This window comes from Raphanus sativus, chromosome 5, assembly GCF_000801105.2.
Source record: "Raphanus sativus cultivar WK10039 chromosome 5, ASM80110v3, whole genome shotgun sequence".
NCBI lineage: Eukaryota > Viridiplantae > Streptophyta > Magnoliopsida > Brassicales > Brassicaceae > Raphanus > Raphanus sativus.
Window position 1 is genome coordinate 26802500 of NC_079515.1, and position 20258 is coordinate 26822757.

Below are 20258 nucleotides of genomic sequence, written 5' to 3' on the forward strand. Positions count from 1 at the left end.
CCCAGACGCAAACCAAGACCAGCAAGTCCAAGAAAATGCTTAAATGTACTTTTTCCTGAGCCCGGACCCTAACCAAACATGTATTTTCAAGTCGATTTTGGTTCTCTTTTTAGATCCGGATAAAATATGCAGACCTAAGAAAGTGACATAAAAATGTATATACAAAATCTCAAATAAATATTTCATAAATTATATATTTCTTTAAAAAAATCGTTCTTCGACATAATAAGACATAATAATGCACAACAATCTCAAAATACTAACTCATAAGAAAATTTGTTTGTAATCCAAAATCTAGTTTAGTTATTAAAAGTATTTAGAGTTATTCTATTTAAAAATATTTGTAATAATTTGATCAAAAATAGGTTTATAGTAAAGAAGAATTATTTCCTTTCTAATAATTATTATTTTGCTTAAAATCTTTGTTTCAGAATATTTTTAAACATTTTAAAAATAAATAACAAAGTTTTGAGATTTCTTTCTGAAAATCATGTTATATAAGAAAAAATAATAAATTTTTATAGATATTTTCTTATAGTCTAATAAAAATGTAAAGAAAGTGTGGAATATGTAAAAATGAATAAATCATTTCAATAATAGTAATTATAAAATATTCTTAGTCAATCAAAGATAATTTGCTTTGTTATTTAAACTATTTTTGTAATCATCTAAGAAAATGTATAGATATAATTATTTTGAAAATATATAACATAGTGTTTCTTAAGATAATGTTTTACAAGTAATATTGTTTATTTTTAATATCAAAATTGTTGACATAAATTAGTAAATAGAAAATTTATTTGACATAAATTAGTAAATAATTTTTTTAATAATGATAACTAGATATAATATTTTAAATTCATTAAGAGTAATTATGTAATTAACCATTGTAAGAACTAATGCATGTGCAACACGTAAAAACTGATTTTCAAAGAATATTATAGAGAGAAAATTTGAAATAAAAACACGAAGAAATTGTTTGATTTTATTTATATTTTATTTTACCTTTTCTTCTAAATTTATTGTATTCTGTCTTATCGTTAAATAAATATGTATTTTTGACAATCGTTAAATAAATATGTATAAAATTCATATAGTGGATACAAGTATAATTGATATTATTATACATTTTTCTGTAATAACTTCTCCACTGACATAACAATAAAAAAGGTCTTTCAATGTTTATATACTTGGATTGCTATGGTGTAACTGAATTACAGAAATCAAATAAATAAAATCAACTGGAAAAGTGAACAAAGAAACATTTTTTTACCTGCCAACATGTGAAAAGATACTTTGGTATATTAGAGCAATTCTAATGGAGATTTCTCTCTATATATATATAAAAGTTTTTTTAATTATTATAAGTCGAACTAAAAATATCTTTATTTAATTTTGTTAGTGTGTTTCCCATATCTTTAAGATTGTCAACTATAAGATACTAATATTAATATATATATCTTAATATATAAAGTAGACTTTTTTTGGCACCTCCTGCGTCCACGTCGCCCTTGGTGGTGAGGGCATTTCGCGACACGTGTCGCAATGTCATAGGCTCCGCGTTTTTCCCGTCTTCGCTATTAATATTTGTTTTGACCATTAGCGAAACAGACTGGATAGGGCTATCTTATATAATTTGGGCCTTCATACATTTCGGCAAGCCCAATATCATATTGCGTATGGATTTTGAAGACCTTTCTATTACAGTATTAAATTTTCATCTTTCTTCGTCTTCCTCATTCGTAACCAACCTCCCCCAGTAAATCTTATTCTTTGAGCGCCGAGAAGAGCTCTGTAACGTCTCAACAAATCATAAATCATTCTTTTACTCCAGAGTTTCAGTGATTACTCCACTCCGCCCACTTGAAGCAATCAAGCTACCGCTTCGTCTTCCACCGTAACCGGCTGAAGCCTCTACTATAAATGCCGGACCTTTCTGTGATGTTTAGTTCAACTCAAACGATATCAAGAATCATACTTTTTACCAGCAAACGATTTCAATGGCGTCTTCCTACACTCTCCTTGCCGACCTGAAAGCCGTCTGATGCTCTAACACTGCAGCGGTTCGTCTGCTAAGGTTTTGGGAGGCCAGAAATATCTAAAGTTGTGTTTTGATTTCGTTTTGTTTTCTAGGCTAATTTGGCTACGACTAATTTGTGTTAATATTTTGTCCACAAAAATCTTAATCTAATCTGAAAGAATTTGTGACGACGCTCTGTCAAACCACCGCGGTACCGCTTCACCTCCACTTTGGAGTGTCGGGATAACTTTCTGTAATTATGACATTCAGTGGAGGAAACCCACTATGTCCTCTTCAACGTATCTTCAGTTTTTCACAGGGAGCCTTCTCCAAATCCCTCCATTCCAGTGATCTCATAGATCCCAAAAGGTATTTCTAAATTCTATTAATTTTATTATTATAGATATTCATTGATTTTGTACTCTTTTATAGATGCTCACAGTCAGGTTATCCAAGCGTCTACCAACATTAACCAGTTCAATACTTTCAAACACATTCTGAAGAAAGGATCTCTTTATGAGATGAGAGTTTTTGATGTCACCAGAAGCTACCAAAACTTCAGATTTGTTGACAGCCCTGTTGCTATTCGATTCATGATGATACAAAATTTGACGAGATAGCAGAAACCATGGACCCTCTCCCCCGTTTTTCAGGTTTAGTGATTATGAACGACTCATGTAATTGGCTAATATGAACACGGATTTGCCAGGTGTGTTTCTCTTTCGATTCTTTTCAGCCATTCCCGAGAAATAATTTTCATCCCACATAAAACTATCATTACTACAATTGTTTGGTTTCAGATATTGTTGGTGAAGTGAGGGATATTAAAACCACTTACAGTGAAGAAACCAGTGCATGAAGTCACAGGTTCATAACAACGACATCACCTTTTATTTTGTTAACATTGTTAAGAAAAAGTTTAGTTTAATACATCAAAATGTTATACATTTCATCTCTTACACTATGCAGGGATACCACTATTTGTCTTAGTGTTTTTGACGGGCTTTCCAGGTTTCTCCATCATAAATTAGTAACGTCTGGTGTCGAGCCTTTAGTTTTTTAAAGCTTGAATGTACGCAAGAAACTCATATAGAGCAAGTTTTCTGGTCTCACTTTGAGCATCTCTCCTTAGTGCAATCTCTTTCATATATTAAACCCACTCCATTTGTTTCTTTTCCACGCCATTTTTTTCTGGGTACATCCAGTCAGATGAGTTACCTTAAAGGGTTAGGAAATAGCGCCTAAAACCCCTCTCGCACATTCCTTACCCTAAGATCTGTAGCAGTGAATAAGGTTGTTCATCTACTTCTACAAAATATGGAGATGTCAAAGAAGACTGAATCTATAAGAGTGTCGGAGCTTAATGACTATGTACTGAATTCACCGCATCAGGTTAGGACACTAACGTCAACTTATGATCCGTTATAATCTGTCTCTGATGGGCCTGACTCTGCAGTGTTTGTTGCTTTTAACGTGAGATGACAAACCAATATTTGTGCTTCACTGGTCATGGTATCAGTCACCGAGTAACCCATGATCTCTCTGTATTTCTTCTCATTTTTGTCTTTGTTTACTTTGGCGTTTTGTGATACAGCACGTTGGCGTTGAAGACCCACATGTAAGGTCCCTCCCACAAGGCCTCCAAGATTGTAGGCAGGATGTTCACTTTCCGCTTTAGAACATCACTCTTCCCCTCTCTCACGCATTCTCAGTCGCACCAGCGCCTAGCAATAGCTAATTTTGCGGTCCAGGTGAGTTCAACAACTAACAACTTACGTCTTTTTCCTCCTTACTTAACTGGCATATTTTCACTGGTAGTGACAACCCGGCGACGATATGGTGGGAGCTGCATCCATAACAACAAATCCGTCACTTGGTGTCGTGTGACCAGTAGTAGAAGGTTCAATAGTCATGGTATGGTTGAAGAAAACAGAGGCGAGGCAGCTCTACTACGTGCTCCACATGTTGTTCTTGAAATGACTTCGGAGGAGCCAACAGTTATGGAGGATGGACACTCTGTGAAGAAGGCACGCATTGAGTAAAATCTCAAGGGAGTCTATGACCCTCATGTCAACCACAGCTACGCTGGAGTTTTTCTCGGATGTAGCATAATAATGAAATAGGACCACAACTCATTCCCACCCGTTATGCTACGGTCTTTGTTTCTTTCAAATTTTCGTATGTCTCAAGCAAGCTCTCTTCTTACAAGTATATAAATAACAACTTCTACATTCCGACCGAACTCAGTGGAGAGGCTCTGACTTGAAGGTTCAATTTAATCGCTTACTTTAAGCACCACTTTACAACAGCTAAATCCTTGACTCATTAAAAATGTTACTACCATGTATCACACACTTGACGCAACCCTCAACCCGTCGTAGATTATCATTTCCTGCCACACATTTTATTTGTAAAACATATCACTGCTGTAGTATGAGTTTCTTAAAAAAAATTGTCTTGGCATGTGCACATGTATCAATCAGATGTAGGCACTTGAGGACCTAGCTGGCTTAAGCGCCAATTATCAATGGAAGCGAACCCTCCGGATAGTGCCTGATATTTGACTTCTCTCTTTGTGTCTCATTATTGAGAGTTTTTATTCACTGCTTATTGGCTTATGTTACGTTCCTTCCAGTTTTTTTAGAATTTCCAAAATATTGGTTAAACTTTTCCTTCCTCAAGTAGTCACCCCAACCGTTCCAAATAATACATCTCGACAAAACTAACACCTATAGCAAGTGTCTGCATAAGCTCAAAGCCTCACTTGATGGGTCTTCACATATACCATTTGACAGCAAATATATAGAATGTTATCTTAATACATATTCTTATATTTCTCTAGCATTGGTTAACAAAACAACCGGTGGAGTCGGAAAACATATTACAGACTAATCTTTAAGGTTTAAACTAAAAAGAGCTCAGAATCGCTTAACACAATCCGCCTCCGAGCACCTATGGACTTCTTCGTCTGTATCATTCGTATTTACTATGTCTTTTTGTGCCTGTTTTTTTAACCAAATTACATTTCATAAAACCACAATACAAATACATGTCAATAGACAATATGACTCAAATTCAAAGGTAAAACCACATTTCCCATCACATAATCTTTCTTCTCCAAAATTAGTGCTACTTACCAATGATGACTAATTACTAAATAAATAAATAAAATAAACTACAACACAATTACCATTTCTAATAGTTTTTTTTTTCAACTGATTTTAACCATTTCTAATAGTTAATTTACAATAAAAATAATATGTAACACCAAAATTTATAATAAAACTAACATTCTTATATATAATTAACGAAAATTAATATGCTTAGTCACTAATCTACACAGAATATGAATATTAGAGATAATCTACATAAATATTAACAATCTGACGAAAACAAATAGACAATTAATTACACACCTTTAACTCAAAAGCACAGCATCCTCTACAAATGGTCCTTATAACAAAATGAAACTAAAAAAAATCAGGAAATTAAATAACTAAAACTCTCCATCAATAAATCATAATCTTATCACTTTACCCAACTTAGAACTCTTAATCACTCACAAAATACTCACAAAACAAACACATGTATTTACACTATTTTCCCTATGGATCATCAACTTCACTTTACGTTTAAAGGTCAACTATATTTACTTTCTTGCATCTATCGACTGTTTATTCTATTTTTAAGTGAATCAAACGGTAAAAACAGATTAAAATACAGGTATTAACAACTAACAAATAAACAATTTAAGCTTACTAGAGAATAAAACGTCCGAATCCGGCGCGTAGCGCCGGAATACCCCTAGTAGATATATATAATACATATACATATGTATTTTGAAAACTCTGTAGTGAGATATCATTACTGAGAGGTTGCTCTTATAATGGTAGGTTATAAGATCGTATAGCGTTACATCACCGACGTCTGAAAAAAGAAAGAGACTTGCGCATTGTTCTTGGTATCATCGCCTAAAGAATCTAACAGAACCATTCATCTAGGTACGTTCAGATAAACCGTACCAATTTGTAGTAAGCAAACTCACAAGTCACAATTGGTTGGTCGTGTGCGAGTCAAGAGTTTTCATGATGAGTATATTAAATAAAGAATCAAAGGAATATCCATTTATCATTTTCTGAAGATTTTTATTTTTAGATAAAAAGAAAACGAAATTTCAGATTTCCGTAAGAAATAGCAGCCACACCAACTTTTCCCATGATCTGATGACCCAAACAGATAAATTAAAAAAAAATCAATATTTCCATGAATAGAAGAAAAAAACAAAAACGAATATAAAAAGCTGAAAAAGTTTTCTGAAGTCTATGGCAAATTAATGTTAGACGCGACAGTAAACACAAACAAAGAGACAGAAACGTGATCCAGCCAGCCTCAAAGACGGCGAAGAATACGGCGGAGATTCCAAACGATCACCTACTTTGACATTTCACGGCGGCTGAACTTTGAGTTTCTCCGATCTGATCATGGTGATCGCAGCTGCTTCTTCTTTTTCCCTCGGTACCTCACCAACTTTTTAAGATCTCTCTCCCTCCTTATTGATTAAATTCTAAGCTGGTAATGGATTGTGCATGGCTGCGTGACACGAATTTAATTAACTCAATCATCATCACACGCTTTTTTATTAATGGCGAAAGCATTTTTCTCGTTGACTCACCTTTTTGTTCAATCTTCAGATTATTTTTTGAGTAAAGTTTTGTTTTTTTTTGGGTAAAAAAAGTTCTGATTTTTAATGAGGGAGGAGTTGAATGTTAATGTCATTGTTAGAGATTTGTGAATCTGTTTATAAAGTCTTAATCTTTCTTCTTTAGCTGTATTTTTTCAATGATTTCTGAAATTTGGGTTATCTCTGTTTGTTCTATCTTCAGATTATTTCCCTGTAAAGTTTTTTTTTTTTAATGTGGGAAGAGTTATATGTTAATGTCATTGTTAGAGATTTGTAAATATGTTTATAAAGTCTTAAACTTTTCTCTCTTGCTGTAATTTTTCAATGATTTCTGAAATTTGGGTTATCTCTGTTTTAAATCTGTTTGCTCAATCTTCAGATTATTTACCCGGTAAATTTTTGTATTTTTGAATGTGGGAGGAGTTAAATGTTAATCTCATTGTTAGAGATTTGTGAATCTGTTTATCAAAGTCTTAATCTTTTCCTCTTTAGCTGTAATTTTTTCAATGATTTCTGAAATTTGGGTTATCTTATCTCTGTTTGTTCTATCTTCATATTATATTCTTCATATTATATTCTCAGTAAAATTTTGTTTTTTTTTTTAATGTGGGAAGATTTATATGTTAATCTCATTGTTAGAGATTTGTGAATCTGTTTATAAAGCCTTGATATTTCCTGTAATTTTTTTACCTTTTTCTTTCTGTAATTTGGAGGCATTTGAACATTGTTTGGTATTGTTTTCTTCATCAGGTCCATCTCATTGCCATCATTACTCTTACACGGATGACTTCCCTTCCTACAAAAGACACAGCAGCGCAAGAAACCGTGTCTTTGATGGATCTGCCTCTGCTAATCTCTCCGTATTAAGGTATGTGATTAACAATGAAACCTATGTATTCGATTCTGTGTTTATGCCATGACAAATCCGGTCTCCTCCTTGATCCTTTGACATAACTATAACGTGTTTATATCCAAGAGTATTAGACGCATTGTGTTTGCTTTTGGGAGTGATTCTTGATGAAAATAATTTGTACTCAGTTCCAGATCCAAGATACCTTCTTTTGGATCAGCCTTTCATGTAGCAACCGGTGGACATGACCTTGGCCTCACCAAAGTTTCCGTGGCTGCTGATTATTCTGACTCAGTGCCTGATTCTTCTTTCTACGGCTATCATCCTCTGGAAGATCTGAAGCCTGGCAAAAGAGTCCAGGAGACAAAACTCTCTCCTGCTGAAGTAGCAAGGACTACCGTCGAGGTGAGAAACAAATATGAGAGACCACTACTGTTAGAGTTTCAATATGAACTATAATAGTGTTGCTGACCCTCGTTTCATTGTAGGCTAACAGCAGTGCTGTGTTGGTGTTCCCTGGAGCAATTCACTGTGAACCACACGATCATAATTCATGGTCTGAGTTTAAGTACGTCATTGATGATTATGGAGGTTAGTCTTATATGTATTTTCTCCATGTATTAATTGTAGTAGATGTATTGATCACTTTCTTTCTCACCAACTCTGTTTTCATCGTGTGTTGTGTATTTTTCTTTTCTAATGTAGATATCTTCTTCGACATTCCTGATGATGTGAACATCTTAGAAGATCCTGGAGCTAGTAATCCAGTGGTAAGCGTATCAATGATCAAGTAGAATGTAATGTATCTGTACATAACTGATAAGTAGGCAGTAAGCAGCACGACTGTCATCTTATTCATTGTATACTTTTGTAGAAAGCCTTTTTTGGAATGGATGTCCCACGCTACGAAAACTCACGGCTCCATGAGGAATATAACATTTCAGAAATTGGTAATCTTGACCAAATCATCTTTGATGACCATTATTTCGAGGTAGGTTGCATCTGTTGTTGTACTACTCTCTTAGTTTCCTCGCAAAAAACAAGCCCGGTGTATCTCTTTGCTGATCTACTTTGAAAATCTGAGCAGATGATGGACTCTGAAGCTGGAGACATTCCGGTTGATTGGGGAATGCCTGACACTTCCAATGGCGTTCATCCTATCTACTTTGCCAAACACATGTCAAAGGTTTATACAAACAAATAACGTTTGCAATAGCATGATGATGAAAATACCTAATCAGTGTGACATGCCATCATCCAGGCTATCAGCATGGACTATGACAGGAAAATGGACTATCCATCTAATGGTGTATCCATACTCGCATGCCTTAGGCCGGCTTTCCTTGACGAGGAATCCTATATAAGAAGATTGTTTCTCTCGGAAGATAGAGATGACTATAGCTGGGAGGTTCAAGGTCCTTTCATATTCTCAGATGTGCTCAAATGTGCATTTGTAAACTTTTCTGTTGATATCTTTGAGTTGTATTTTCAATTCAGGTGATGATAATCAAAACACTACTTCCAGACATGACGAGAACGATATGAGTTCTAGTCTATATAGATTAGAGATTGTGGGAATAGAGCTTCTCTCCCTCTATGGAACAGAGGTATGTTTTATTTTTGCAAACCATCGTTTCTTTGGTCTCACACAGTGCGTTGATGTCAAGGTTCTTTGACGTTTTTTCAGTCTTCTATAAGCTTGCAAGATTTTCAAGACGCTGAACCAGACATCTTAGTGCACTCTACTTGTGCAATCATAGAGCGTTTCAACAACAGAGGGATTAGTTCAGACATTGCACTTAAAGCTCTATGCAAAAAGAAAGGTCTTCATGCAGAGGTAATGTATCCAAGTTTTCTGTATATACAAGTTTGGAATGCGCATTTTTTTGTATATCGATCTTGCTACTTTATCATCTTATGCAGGAAGCTAACCTGATCAGTGTTGATAGCCTTGGTATGGATGTGAGAGTTTTCACAGGCGCACAAGTCCAAACTCACCGTTTCCCTTTCAAAACCAGGGTGAGATATGATAATGCTTAAGAGCCAAAACATTGAACAAAAGTGGTTATAGAAGGACATTGGTATGCTTATGCGTCTCACATCGTTTTTTTTTTCTTACAGGCTACAACAGAAATGGCAGCAGAAAAGAAGATGCACCAGCTGCTGTTCCCTCGTTCACGCAGAAGGAAGTTGAAGTCTAACGACGAGAGTCTGAAGGACGCATACCGTTAGAAGATCCGTTATCAAAGTCACCAATCTGAAACAAAGTTAACAGAGAAGGAGCTGTGTTGCCACTGTGGAGTTCTTTGCTCTGACGTTTTATGTACATAAAGATGAGCTTCCAAGAGAGACCGTACTAGGGCTGTGTGGAGATTGCCGCTTCTTACATTGTCTTAGTAAGTTAAATAAAATAAAATAAAAAATGTAAGAATAAATAGAAGTTGATACATTTGAAGTAAACTTCTATGATAAGTCCAATGTTGTTCTGTTTTTTTTTTTACAACTAACTTAAAGATCAAATAAAACCTTTTTGTTTCCTCTTTACAGTTACCAATTGTTATAGATCACTAACTTTTATCCGCACAAAAGTTCCTTTCATCTTGGTGGAAGCAATGATCTTATATCTTATACAGACACTAAAAATTATCAGGCTTTGGGTTCAGGTTGAAGCACCTATAATGCTGTCTCCAAGTGATTCAGCCTCCTCCTCATAAACAGCTTTCTCTGCTCATCTATCATTTCTCAGCCTCCTGATCTTTCTCCTTCCTTAGAAATGAGAATATTAAGAGAAGGAAACACAAGTGGTTAGTGCAGAAGATATATTATTGGAGGTGAAAAAATATGGAAAAAAGAATGTACATTGTGTATATGAGACCAGTCCAATAGATGTAGTAGAAAATGCCAAGTAATAGAGTCAATTAACCTAACATATATAGATAACATACGATCACAAGATACACTGGTTTTGACCGACAAGAATAGAAGTGTTTACTGATGTTCAATATACAAAGTTAGCAGCTAACCTTCTCATGATAAGAGAAAACGCGGATCAAAACTTCCCACATGTCAGATGTGAGCAACGAGAGGGTGAATATTGCTGAACCACTGGTCTGACAATACCATATTTCCAAATGATGTTACACGTTTCAGAGGCATTACAATAGACGGAAATGTCGACATGGAGACAGAGAGTGAAAGAGGTCTTGATCTGGTTTTAGTTTTGTCTCACACCTTGAGTAAGACTGAGTAATACGAATAGAAGACAAACACACCGAGTGAAATTCCAAGGTAAGGCAAACCCTAAAACCACATAACTATAAGCATGCATGACGCCATAATACTTTACATGAACCAAAACAGGTTATGACAAAAGGATTATGACTTGTAATATACTCTAGAAATTTATTTGTTAATTTTGAAAAGTCATACTACATATATGTGTTATGTAGACTATGTGGTCTTTTTTTGTCAACGTATTTGTTATGTAATCATGGATTTCAATTTTTTTTTTAAAGATATAATTCGATTTTGTTTTTTGTTATCATCAATTTTTATTGGATGAGATAAACATTATAGTTTTTTTTTTTTGTAAACTAGATAAACATTATAAACATTATAGTTCTGTCTGATGATAAACATTATAGTTTATACATTAATCTTTATCTTATAAATATTGTAGAGAATATCACAACATACCGGCATTCTAAATTGTAGATTTTATTTGAAAATTGCTGCATATTTTCAATACAGAAAAAACTTCAGATCATATCTAATCTATTAATTTAGGGATTATCTACTATTTAAAGTTCTCATTTAAATTTTGGACTCTTTCATAGTTGTTGCTAGAATATATCATACCTCCTATACTATGCAACCTACCAACTTAAATTAAACCAAATCTTAACCAACATAGATTAGTTAAACCTAACCAGTAACACTTTTATAATATTTTTGATTAATCTCTTAATATAATTAGATCATATAAAACTGAACCACTCTTAAATCAACGAGTTCCATATCATTCCAGACATAAGAAAAAAATATCCGACTCATTTACAACGTAAGCATACAAAGACCGTGTATGCTTATGCTCATTGATCTTCCAAAAACCAAATAATTGTGGCATAGACCAACATAGGCTCATGTTCGTATCACTAACTTTACTTCCATATATTTACTCTTCACCTACATCATATCACAACATATACAGTTATGCAAGAACATGATTTTTTTTTGTTCAAACAACCAAATAATGGTGGCATATGGTCAGTAGATTTTTTAAATATGTTTTTTATATATTACATTTTACGAGACTATGTGTATAAGTTAAAAGGTAAAATGTGTGATAAAGCAAATTATTATACTAAAAATAAAAGAAAATTAAATACAAACTAATAACAAGTACAATACAAATTATAACACTATTAAATTCTATATATATTTAATAAAATATTATATATATGTCTAATATGTATATATATATAAATGTTACACAAAATATATATAACTAGGTGATTTTCCCGTGCTCATGCACGGGTATAAATATTTATAAAATAAATATACTATACTAATTGGTCGCTATATACTTTAATTTTAAATTAATTTATAATTTTATGCATAATTTATATTAATAATATTACAATACTTCAATTAGACATATGATTTTAGATATGTTATATCTAGTCGATTTAGTTATCATTTAGATATATTTGATTACATTTATTTCTCTGCATTCAACTGTAGTTCTTTTTATTCTAAATATATTAAAATTTTGATTAATTTATTATATGCATTTAGGTTGTTTGTTGTATTTCTTTATTTAATATAATATATTATTTTAGATATAAGATTATTTAGTCGAGTCACTAATATTGTGAGTATGTTGAGTCACGTATATTCTTTCAAATTCAAACTGAAATATAATTATTTTTAATGGTTTACGTGGTCGGACTAATAAAAGTAAGTATCCAGACTCCATTTAGAAAAAATCCAATTGATATTAATATATAATATACAATAATTAAAATATTTCATATATTGAGTTACATACATAAGTAACTGATACATTTTGGAAGCTCATTAACACGTATCAATATTTACAATAATTAAAATATCTTATAAAATCTAAATAATTATATGTCTTAGATTTATTGAGAGATAAACTAAAATTTATTTTATATAATCTAAAAATAAGAATTCATATTTACTTTGGTATTTGGATTATGTTTATATTAAACTCCACAAACATAAAAACATAAAATTTAAAAGAAAATTTAAGATTAGGAAAAACATATAATTGTAATAATAAAATATAATATATCTACATAGTTAAAGTATATATTGTTGTGTTATTTAAAATATTTAATAATTATTTAATTGTTAAAATGATAGTTTTTATTCTCTCTTAAAATAAACAGTAAAAAATTGTGATTGTATTTGATAAATCATATTATATAAGAAAATATAATTTATAGATATTTTTCTGGAATTGAATGATATTATAATCAACTAAATATATCAAAAAATAACAAAAAAAAATTCAATAATACTAATTATAAACTATTTTTAGTCAAGTAAATATATACCAGTTTATGTTACTTAATTATTTTATGTAATCATTTAAGACATTAGATAGATATATCAAAATATTTCTATTATTTTGTATTGTTTAAAATTATGTTTTAAAATAAATAATATTTATTTTTCTAATATCAAGATTATCTTTCTGAAATTTGTTTTTATAAAATCACATTATATACAAATAATTATTTTTCATATAAGAAACAATAGATATAAAGTAAGTATTTTATTATTTCAAAAGTATATTTTATGTTATCTAAAATAGTTTTTAAATAGAATATTACTATGTTGTGAAATTTCCTTTTTAATGAACTCATATTATATATACATATATATTTTCGTTTTTAAATTCGATTTTGAAAATTTATAAATGTTTCCTTTTTAATATATATGTTTTATGGAAATTTTTTAAAAAGGAAACTAAATAAAAAATAATAGTATTTAAATATAATATTTTAAATTCATTAAGGGTATCAATGTAATCAACCATCGTGAGAGTTAACGTGAGAGCGACATATAGGAAACTGACTTCTCAAATAATATTATAGAGATATATAATATATCTACCTTGTTAAATTATATAATGTTATGTTAATTTAAAATATTTTAATTATTTGATCAAAAGTTAACTTGACTTTATTTTTAATATCTATTTAAAATAAACAGTTTAATTTTTTGTGATTGTATTTTAGAAATCATATTATATAAGTAAAATGTAATTTATAGATTACGAAATCACATTATAAAATATATATTTTCATCTAAGAAAATATAGATATAAATAAAATTTTTATTACTTCAAAAGTATATTTTATGTTATTTAAAATAGTCTTAAATGGAATATTTCTATTTTGTGAAATTTCCTTTTTAATGAAATCATATTATATAAACATTTATTTTCGTTTTTAATATTTTAAAAAAACTTTATAAATGTTTCTTTTTATTATATATGTTATTTGGAAAATTTTAAACGGAAACTAAATAAATATTTCAATAATAGTATTTAAATGTAAATTTTTTAATTCATTAAGGGTATCAGCGTAATCAACCTTCGTGAGAGTTAACGTGAGCGCGACACATTGGAAACTGACTTCTCAAATAATATTATAGAGATATTATATACACATATTATATATACCATATATTATTAATTGAAATTTGACAAATCAATTTCCGCCCTTTAGGGCGGGTCCTAATCTAGTTTTTATTTAAAAAAGGAAATCGTCAAACGTGAGGATAACAGATGATATGATGACGGTTTATATTGATTCACAAAACACTGATTAAAGGGATCATAAATATGGAATCAAAGAAAAAAGGAAAATTACGACAACAATATGGAAACTGTAGCACTATATATGAAGCAATAGGGCAAAGCTTTCTACTACTCGAAAAAAAAACAAAGCGTCTTATTACTTTGTGCAACTGATCACTCTGCCTTCTGAAGATTCATTAACCTTCGTGTTCTCCAAACAATCATCAACGTCATGTCTTTATCTTCAAGAGCCATTCTCGTCCTTATGTGCTTCATGTTCTTGTCGTGTCCACTCTTTACTACGGCAACAACAACAACAACAACAGATCAAGGACCTCAACCTCGATGTGAAGCTCACATCTTCAACAACGGAAAACATTACCGTTCATGCAAGGATCTTCCGGTGTTAGACTCGTTCCTACACTTCAGCTATGCTCGAGAAACCGGAGTTCTTGACGTCGCATACCGTCATGCCAATCTTGAGTCTTCTAGTTGGATCGCTTGGGCCATCAACCCGACGAAGAAAGGCATGTTAGGCGCTCAATGTCTTGTGGCTTACCGTAACTCAACATCTGGAGTCATGCGTGCTTATACTTCCTCCATCAACAGCTACGCTACTATGCTCCAAGAGTCTCCTCTTAGCTTTGGTGTGTCACAAGTATCCGCCGAGTACGTTGATGGAGAGATGACTATATTCGCAACTCTAGTGTTACCTCCTAACACAACCGTTGTGAATCACTTGTGGCAAGACGGTCCGTTGAAGGGAGGGGATAGACTTGGGATGCACGCAATGAGTGGAGATCATCTAAAATCCATGTCCACTTTGGATTTGCTTTCCGGACAAGTCACAGCGACCAAATCAGTTAACGGAAACATGTTGTTGGTCAAGCAAATCCATGGTTTAGTAAACACAGTGAGTTGGGGGATTCTCATGCCTATTGGAGTTATGGTGGCTAGATACATGAAGATCTACGAAACATTAGACCCCACTTGGTTCTATGTACACGTCATCTGTCAACTCACCGGATATGTAGCCGGTCTTCTTGGAGGTCTTGGAACAGCGATCTACATGGCATATCACACCGGGATGAGAAGTACGGCGCATACCATTATAGGGATTTTAATATTCTGTTTAGGGCTTTTGCAAATACTTGCGCTCAAAGCAAGACCGGGTAAAGACCACAAATACAGAACATACTGGAACTGGTATCATCACACGGTCGGATACGTGGTAGTTGTGCTGAGCGTGTACAACATATACAAAGGGTTTGTTATATTGCAACCTGGAAGTGGATGGAAGATCGCATACACCGCCATCATATGTGCTATTGGAGCTTTTGCAATTGTGATGGAGATGTTACAGTTCAAGAAGAGATGGGGTGGCTTGTTCGAGAAGAAACCGGAAGACCAAGAAGCTAATCAAAGTGGTTTTGCGAACGAGATCTCGAATTTTGAGAAGAGATGGAGTGACAAGATACCGGAAGACCTAGAAGCTAATCAAATTGCTTCCACTGGAGTGGTCTAGTTTTATTTCTTTTTCATGTAGTGTCTATAAATGTTGCTGTCTTAGACAATTCGTGTTGGACCATCCTTTACGTGTAGACGATTCAAGTTCTAATCAATAAAAGTTGTTTAAAGTTGAATATTCAAATAAGAATTTTCAAGAATTTGAATAGACCAACATAAAAAGTTTTTAGGAGAAAACTTTCAGTACTGACAATAACTATGGGGAACGTACGATTGCGGCAGTAACATTTAAGTGAGGAACGATTGTGTTCTGAATAGATTTGTATAAAGAAAAATCAGTTTTATCAGTACTACACTAGTCTTCCTATAGTTTCAGACAGATGGATCATGAAGCTAAAGGGTAATGGTAACTGAACGTCAAAATCTAAACCCAAAAAAAGAAGCTTTAACATTTTTCTTGACCACCGTAAGAAGATGTAAACACATTACTACAAGTACAGAGAAGAAGCCAGAGAATCTGTCCAAAATCCAATAAAAAATCATTGTGGTTGGATAGAGAGATCATCAGACAGGACTGTATTGTTGCTTTCTTCACAGAAAATTTATGTTCCTTTATCATCCCACAGTTAGTGACTCCAAACTGTAACTATTTATTCAGATCATCAACACGTTGAAAAAAAACGCAAGAGACGCGCCAAAAAAAGTCATGATTATAGAATGTTCATCCAGAAGATGATGTTGACAGAAAGCAAAGATACAGAAATAAGAAGAAGCCACTAAAAATATCTTTTAATAATTAAACAATTAAAAATGATATCTTTGTCGAAAAACATATCATTAGGGCTCTTGCAAATACTTGCACTCAAAGCAAGACCGGGTAAAGACCACAAATACAGAACATACTGGAACTGGTATCATCACACGGTCGGATACGTGGTAGTTGTGCTGAGCGTGTACAACATATACAAAGGGTTTGTTATATTGCAACCTGGAAGTGGATGGAAGATCGCATACACCGCCATCATATGTGCTATTGGAGCTTTTGCAATTGTGACGGAGATCTTACAGTTCAAGAAGAGATGGGGTGGTGGCTTGTTCCAGAAGAAACCGGAAGACCAAGAAGCTAATCAAAGTGGTTTTGCGAACGAGATCTCGAATTTTGAGAAGAGATGGGGTGACAAGATACCGGAAGATCTAGAAGCGAATCAAAGTGAGCTCCACTGACGTGGTCTAGTTTTATTTCTTTTTACATGTAGTGTCTATAAGTGTTGCTGTCTTAGACAATTAGTGTTGGACCATTCTTTAAATTTTCTTACGTGTAGACAATTCAGTTATGATTAATAAAAGTTGTTTAAGTTGAATATTCAAAACAAGAAAATTCCAAGAATTTAAATAGACCAATATAATGTTTTTAGGAGAAAATTTATGATTGCGGCAGTAACATTTAAGAAGATTGCGTTCTGAATAGATTTGTATAAATTAAGATCACTTTTATCAGTTACTAAACTAGTCATCTTATAGTTTCAGATAGATAAGATCATTGAAGCTTGAAGGGTAATGGTAACAAACGTCAAAATCTAAACCCAAAAAAAGCTTTAACATTTTTCTGACCAGCTTAAAAGATGTAAACGGATTACAAGTACAGAGAAGCCACATAATCTGTCTAAATCCAATCAAAATCATGGTGGTGGTTGGACAGAGAGATTAGACAGGAGTGTATCGTTGCTTTCTTCTCAGAAAACTTATGTTATTTATCCCACAGTAAGTGACTCCAAACTGTAACTATTTATTCAGATCATCAACACGTTGAAAAGAAAAACGCAAAAGACGCGCCAAAAAAAGTCATGATTATTGGTTTACAAAAAAAAAAAAAAAAGTCATGATTATAGAATGTTCATCCAGAAGATGATGTTGACAGAAAGCAAAGCTACAGAAATAAGAAGAAGCCACTAAAAATATCTTTTAATAATTAAACAATTAAAAATGATATCTTTGTCGAAAATTTTCCTTAAGCGCGTTTGCTTCGCTGTCTCCTCCTCCTCCTCCTCCTCATCCATTATATATCTCTCTGTCCTTAGCTCAAAGCTTTTGTAGTCCCAGTAAATTCAATTCCATTCCTCACGTTTGTTTCTCCTCTCTAATCTCTCTAACCAACAAAAAAACACAACAATAAAACCAACATTTTCATACAAAGATACTCATTACACGACACCAAGAGATAAAAGATAAGACATACTTTACAGGTAACTCTTTTTGTTCTTTTGAAACACACTTTACAGGTAATCTTGTTTTGTTTTGTTTTTTGGCGACAAGTTATTTTCTATCATTCCTCTCTGTTTCTCTTTGCTTTTTACACATTCTCTCAGCTGTTTTCTCTCTGTTTTCATCTCTGTTTTTTCTAACGAAATATCTTAAATTGATTCGATCCTTCTCCTCCGTTAATTATTTGTATGGATTCTGATCATCATCGTCCAGCGGTAAAATTTATATCCAAAAGCTTTGATTTTTTTTTTTGCTCGAATCTCTCTCTAGTTTCCAAACAAGATGTTGTTTATTAGAGTTTAAGCAGCTCGTGGGTTTGTGTAAAGGTCTTTAACTTTAGCATGAATCTCGAATCAATACACATGTTTAGAATGTCAATAACATCAAAACTTAGAATATATCAGTCACTCAGATCCTAATGACATTTTGCAGGCTAACGATACTTCACCAGGCTACTTTGTTCGGCTTGATAAACCGAGAGCTGTAGACGATCTCTATATAGGCAACAACAACAAGAGAGGGAAGATGCGTAGGTGGTTGTGCTGTGTTTGCCACGTCGAAGAGCCTTACCCTTCTCCTGAAAACGAGCACCTGAGTAGCAGCCCTAAGCACTATAGTGATAATAAGAAACCACAGGCTGCTGTGAAGCCTGATAATGCGTTGAAGGAGCCTCCATCTATCGACGTCCCTGCGTTGTCGTTGGACGAGCTGAAAGAAAAGACCGATAACTTTGGATCAAAGGTGTTGATCGGTGAAGGTTCGTACGGAAGAGCCTACTACGCAACTTTGGAAGATGGCAAAGCTGTGGCGGTCAAGAAGCTTGATAACGCGGCTGAGCCTGAATCAAATAACGAGTTCTTGACGCAAGTCTCGAGGGTCTCGAAGCTGCGGAACGATAACTTTGTTCAGCTGTTTGGTTACTGCGTTGAAGGGAGTGTTCGTGTACTCGCGTACGAATTTGCGACGATGGGATCTTTGCATGATGTTTTGCACGGGAGGAAAGGAGTCCAGGGAGCACAGCCAGGTCCAACGCTTGATTGGATCCAACGTGTTAGAATAGCGGTTGATGCGGCTAAGGGACTTGAGTATTTACACGAGAAGGTTCAACCTGCGGTGATACATAGAGATGTTCGGTCTAGCAATGTGCTTCTCTTTGATGACTTTAAAGCCAAGATTGCTGATTTTAATCTCTCGAATCAGTCTCCTGATATGGCTGCTCGTCTTCATTCTACTAGAGTTTTGGGAACCTTTGGTTACCATGCACCAGAGTAATGAATACTTCTGAACAACAACAACAACAGTTCATCACACTGTTCTTGAGGAAGTAAAAAGATTGTTAACTTTTAGGGTTTTGGTGTTGCAGGTATGCGATGACTGGTCAACTGACTCAGAAGAGTGATGTTTATAGTTTCGGTGTAGTGCTTTTGGAGCTCTTGACTGGCAGGAAACCAGTTGATCATACAATGCCACGTGGTCAGCAAAGTCTTGTCACTTGGGCCACTCCAAGGCTGAGTGAAGACAAAGTGAAGCAATGTGTTGATCCGAAACTCAAAGGGGAGTATCCTCCTAAAGCTGTTGCAAAGGTAAAGAAAAAAGCTTTCATATTTGTTTATGTTTTCATCTCTAACTTGTGAGAGAACCACTTTTGAAGCTTAATCATGAAATGTTTCTTTCTCCCTTTTTGTTGAGTTTCAGCTCGCGGCTGTTGCAGCCTTGTGTGTGCAATACGAATCAGAGTTTAGGCCGAACATGAGCATTGTGGTAAAAGCTTTACAGCCCTTGTTGAGGTCATCAACACCAGCAGCTGTTCCGTCCCAGGAAACTTAGCCCTTCTATGTAATTATGGGAGATTGGTTTCTGTTTCATGTGTTGCCCATACCATGCATATATATTCATACCATACAAATATATTCTTGAGAGTCTTTGTTGAGGCGTATCTCTTCTTCTATGTTTGTTAAGGTGATAAGTAGTGTGTTGGTGTTCTGTTGACAATTGTTTGGTGGAGTCGTTTGATTTGTAATTCTATTTTTTTGTGGTTATTTAAAGTTTTTTTTCTCCTTTACCTTTCAGTTTTCTCATACAATTCACCATATATTCAATTCCAACACAGGTCTGGCAATGTTAGTATTCCTCAGATTGCAGA

At 33.6% G+C, this 20258-nt stretch overlaps 3 protein-coding genes and 1 long non-coding RNA gene across 7 annotated transcripts; all 4 read left to right on the forward strand.

Moving 5' to 3' along the window:
- The first annotated feature begins 1724 nt into the window (after window positions 1–1724).
- On the forward strand, window positions 1725–4312 carry LOC108857028 (uncharacterized). Of its 4 annotated transcripts, none has more exons than XR_001950291.2 (7): window positions 1725–2389; window positions 2453–2729; window positions 2821–2887; window positions 2990–3412; window positions 3477–3532; window positions 3615–3771; window positions 3839–4312. It is a non-coding gene; the product is annotated as an uncharacterized LOC108857028 (long non-coding RNA). The 4 variants fall into 4 exon arrangements; XR_001950304.2 differs by lacking the exon at window positions 3477–3532 and having other exon boundaries at window positions 1728–2077; window positions 2200–2389; XR_008945845.1 differs by lacking the exon at window positions 3477–3532 and having other exon boundaries at window positions 1728–2389; window positions 2463–2729.
- A 1983-nt stretch (window positions 4313–6295) lies between these two features.
- LOC108857113 (uncharacterized protein At3g49140) lies at window positions 6296–10091 on the forward strand. The gene is made up of 12 exons (XM_018631046.2): window positions 6296–6535; window positions 7452–7569; window positions 7740–7956; window positions 8040–8142; window positions 8257–8321; window positions 8426–8542; window positions 8639–8737; window positions 8813–8966; window positions 9049–9158; window positions 9239–9388; window positions 9475–9570; window positions 9673–10091. The coding sequence occupies exons 1-12, from the start codon at window positions 6502–6504 to the stop codon at window positions 9781–9783; spliced, it is 1374 nt and encodes a 457-aa protein (XP_018486548.1). The 5' UTR covers window positions 6296–6501; the 3' UTR covers window positions 9784–10091.
- Window positions 10092–14506: 4415 nt separating this feature from the next.
- On the forward strand, window positions 14507–16023 carry LOC108858641 (cytochrome b561 and DOMON domain-containing protein At5g48750-like). The gene has a single exon (XM_018632533.2). The coding sequence runs from the start codon at window positions 14619–14621 to the stop codon at window positions 15909–15911; it is 1293 nt and encodes a 430-aa protein (XP_018488035.1). The 5' UTR covers window positions 14507–14618; the 3' UTR covers window positions 15912–16023.
- A 2095-nt stretch (window positions 16024–18118) lies between these two features.
- LOC108862488 (PTI1-like tyrosine-protein kinase 3) lies at window positions 18119–20172 on the forward strand. Its single transcript, XM_018636629.2, has 4 exons — window positions 18119–18330; window positions 18548–19383; window positions 19479–19698; window positions 19811–20172. The coding sequence occupies exons 1-4, from the start codon at window positions 18304–18306 to the stop codon at window positions 19940–19942; spliced, it is 1215 nt and encodes a 404-aa protein (XP_018492131.1). The 5' UTR covers window positions 18119–18303; the 3' UTR covers window positions 19943–20172.
- The last annotated feature ends 86 nt before the right edge of the window (window positions 20173–20258 follow it).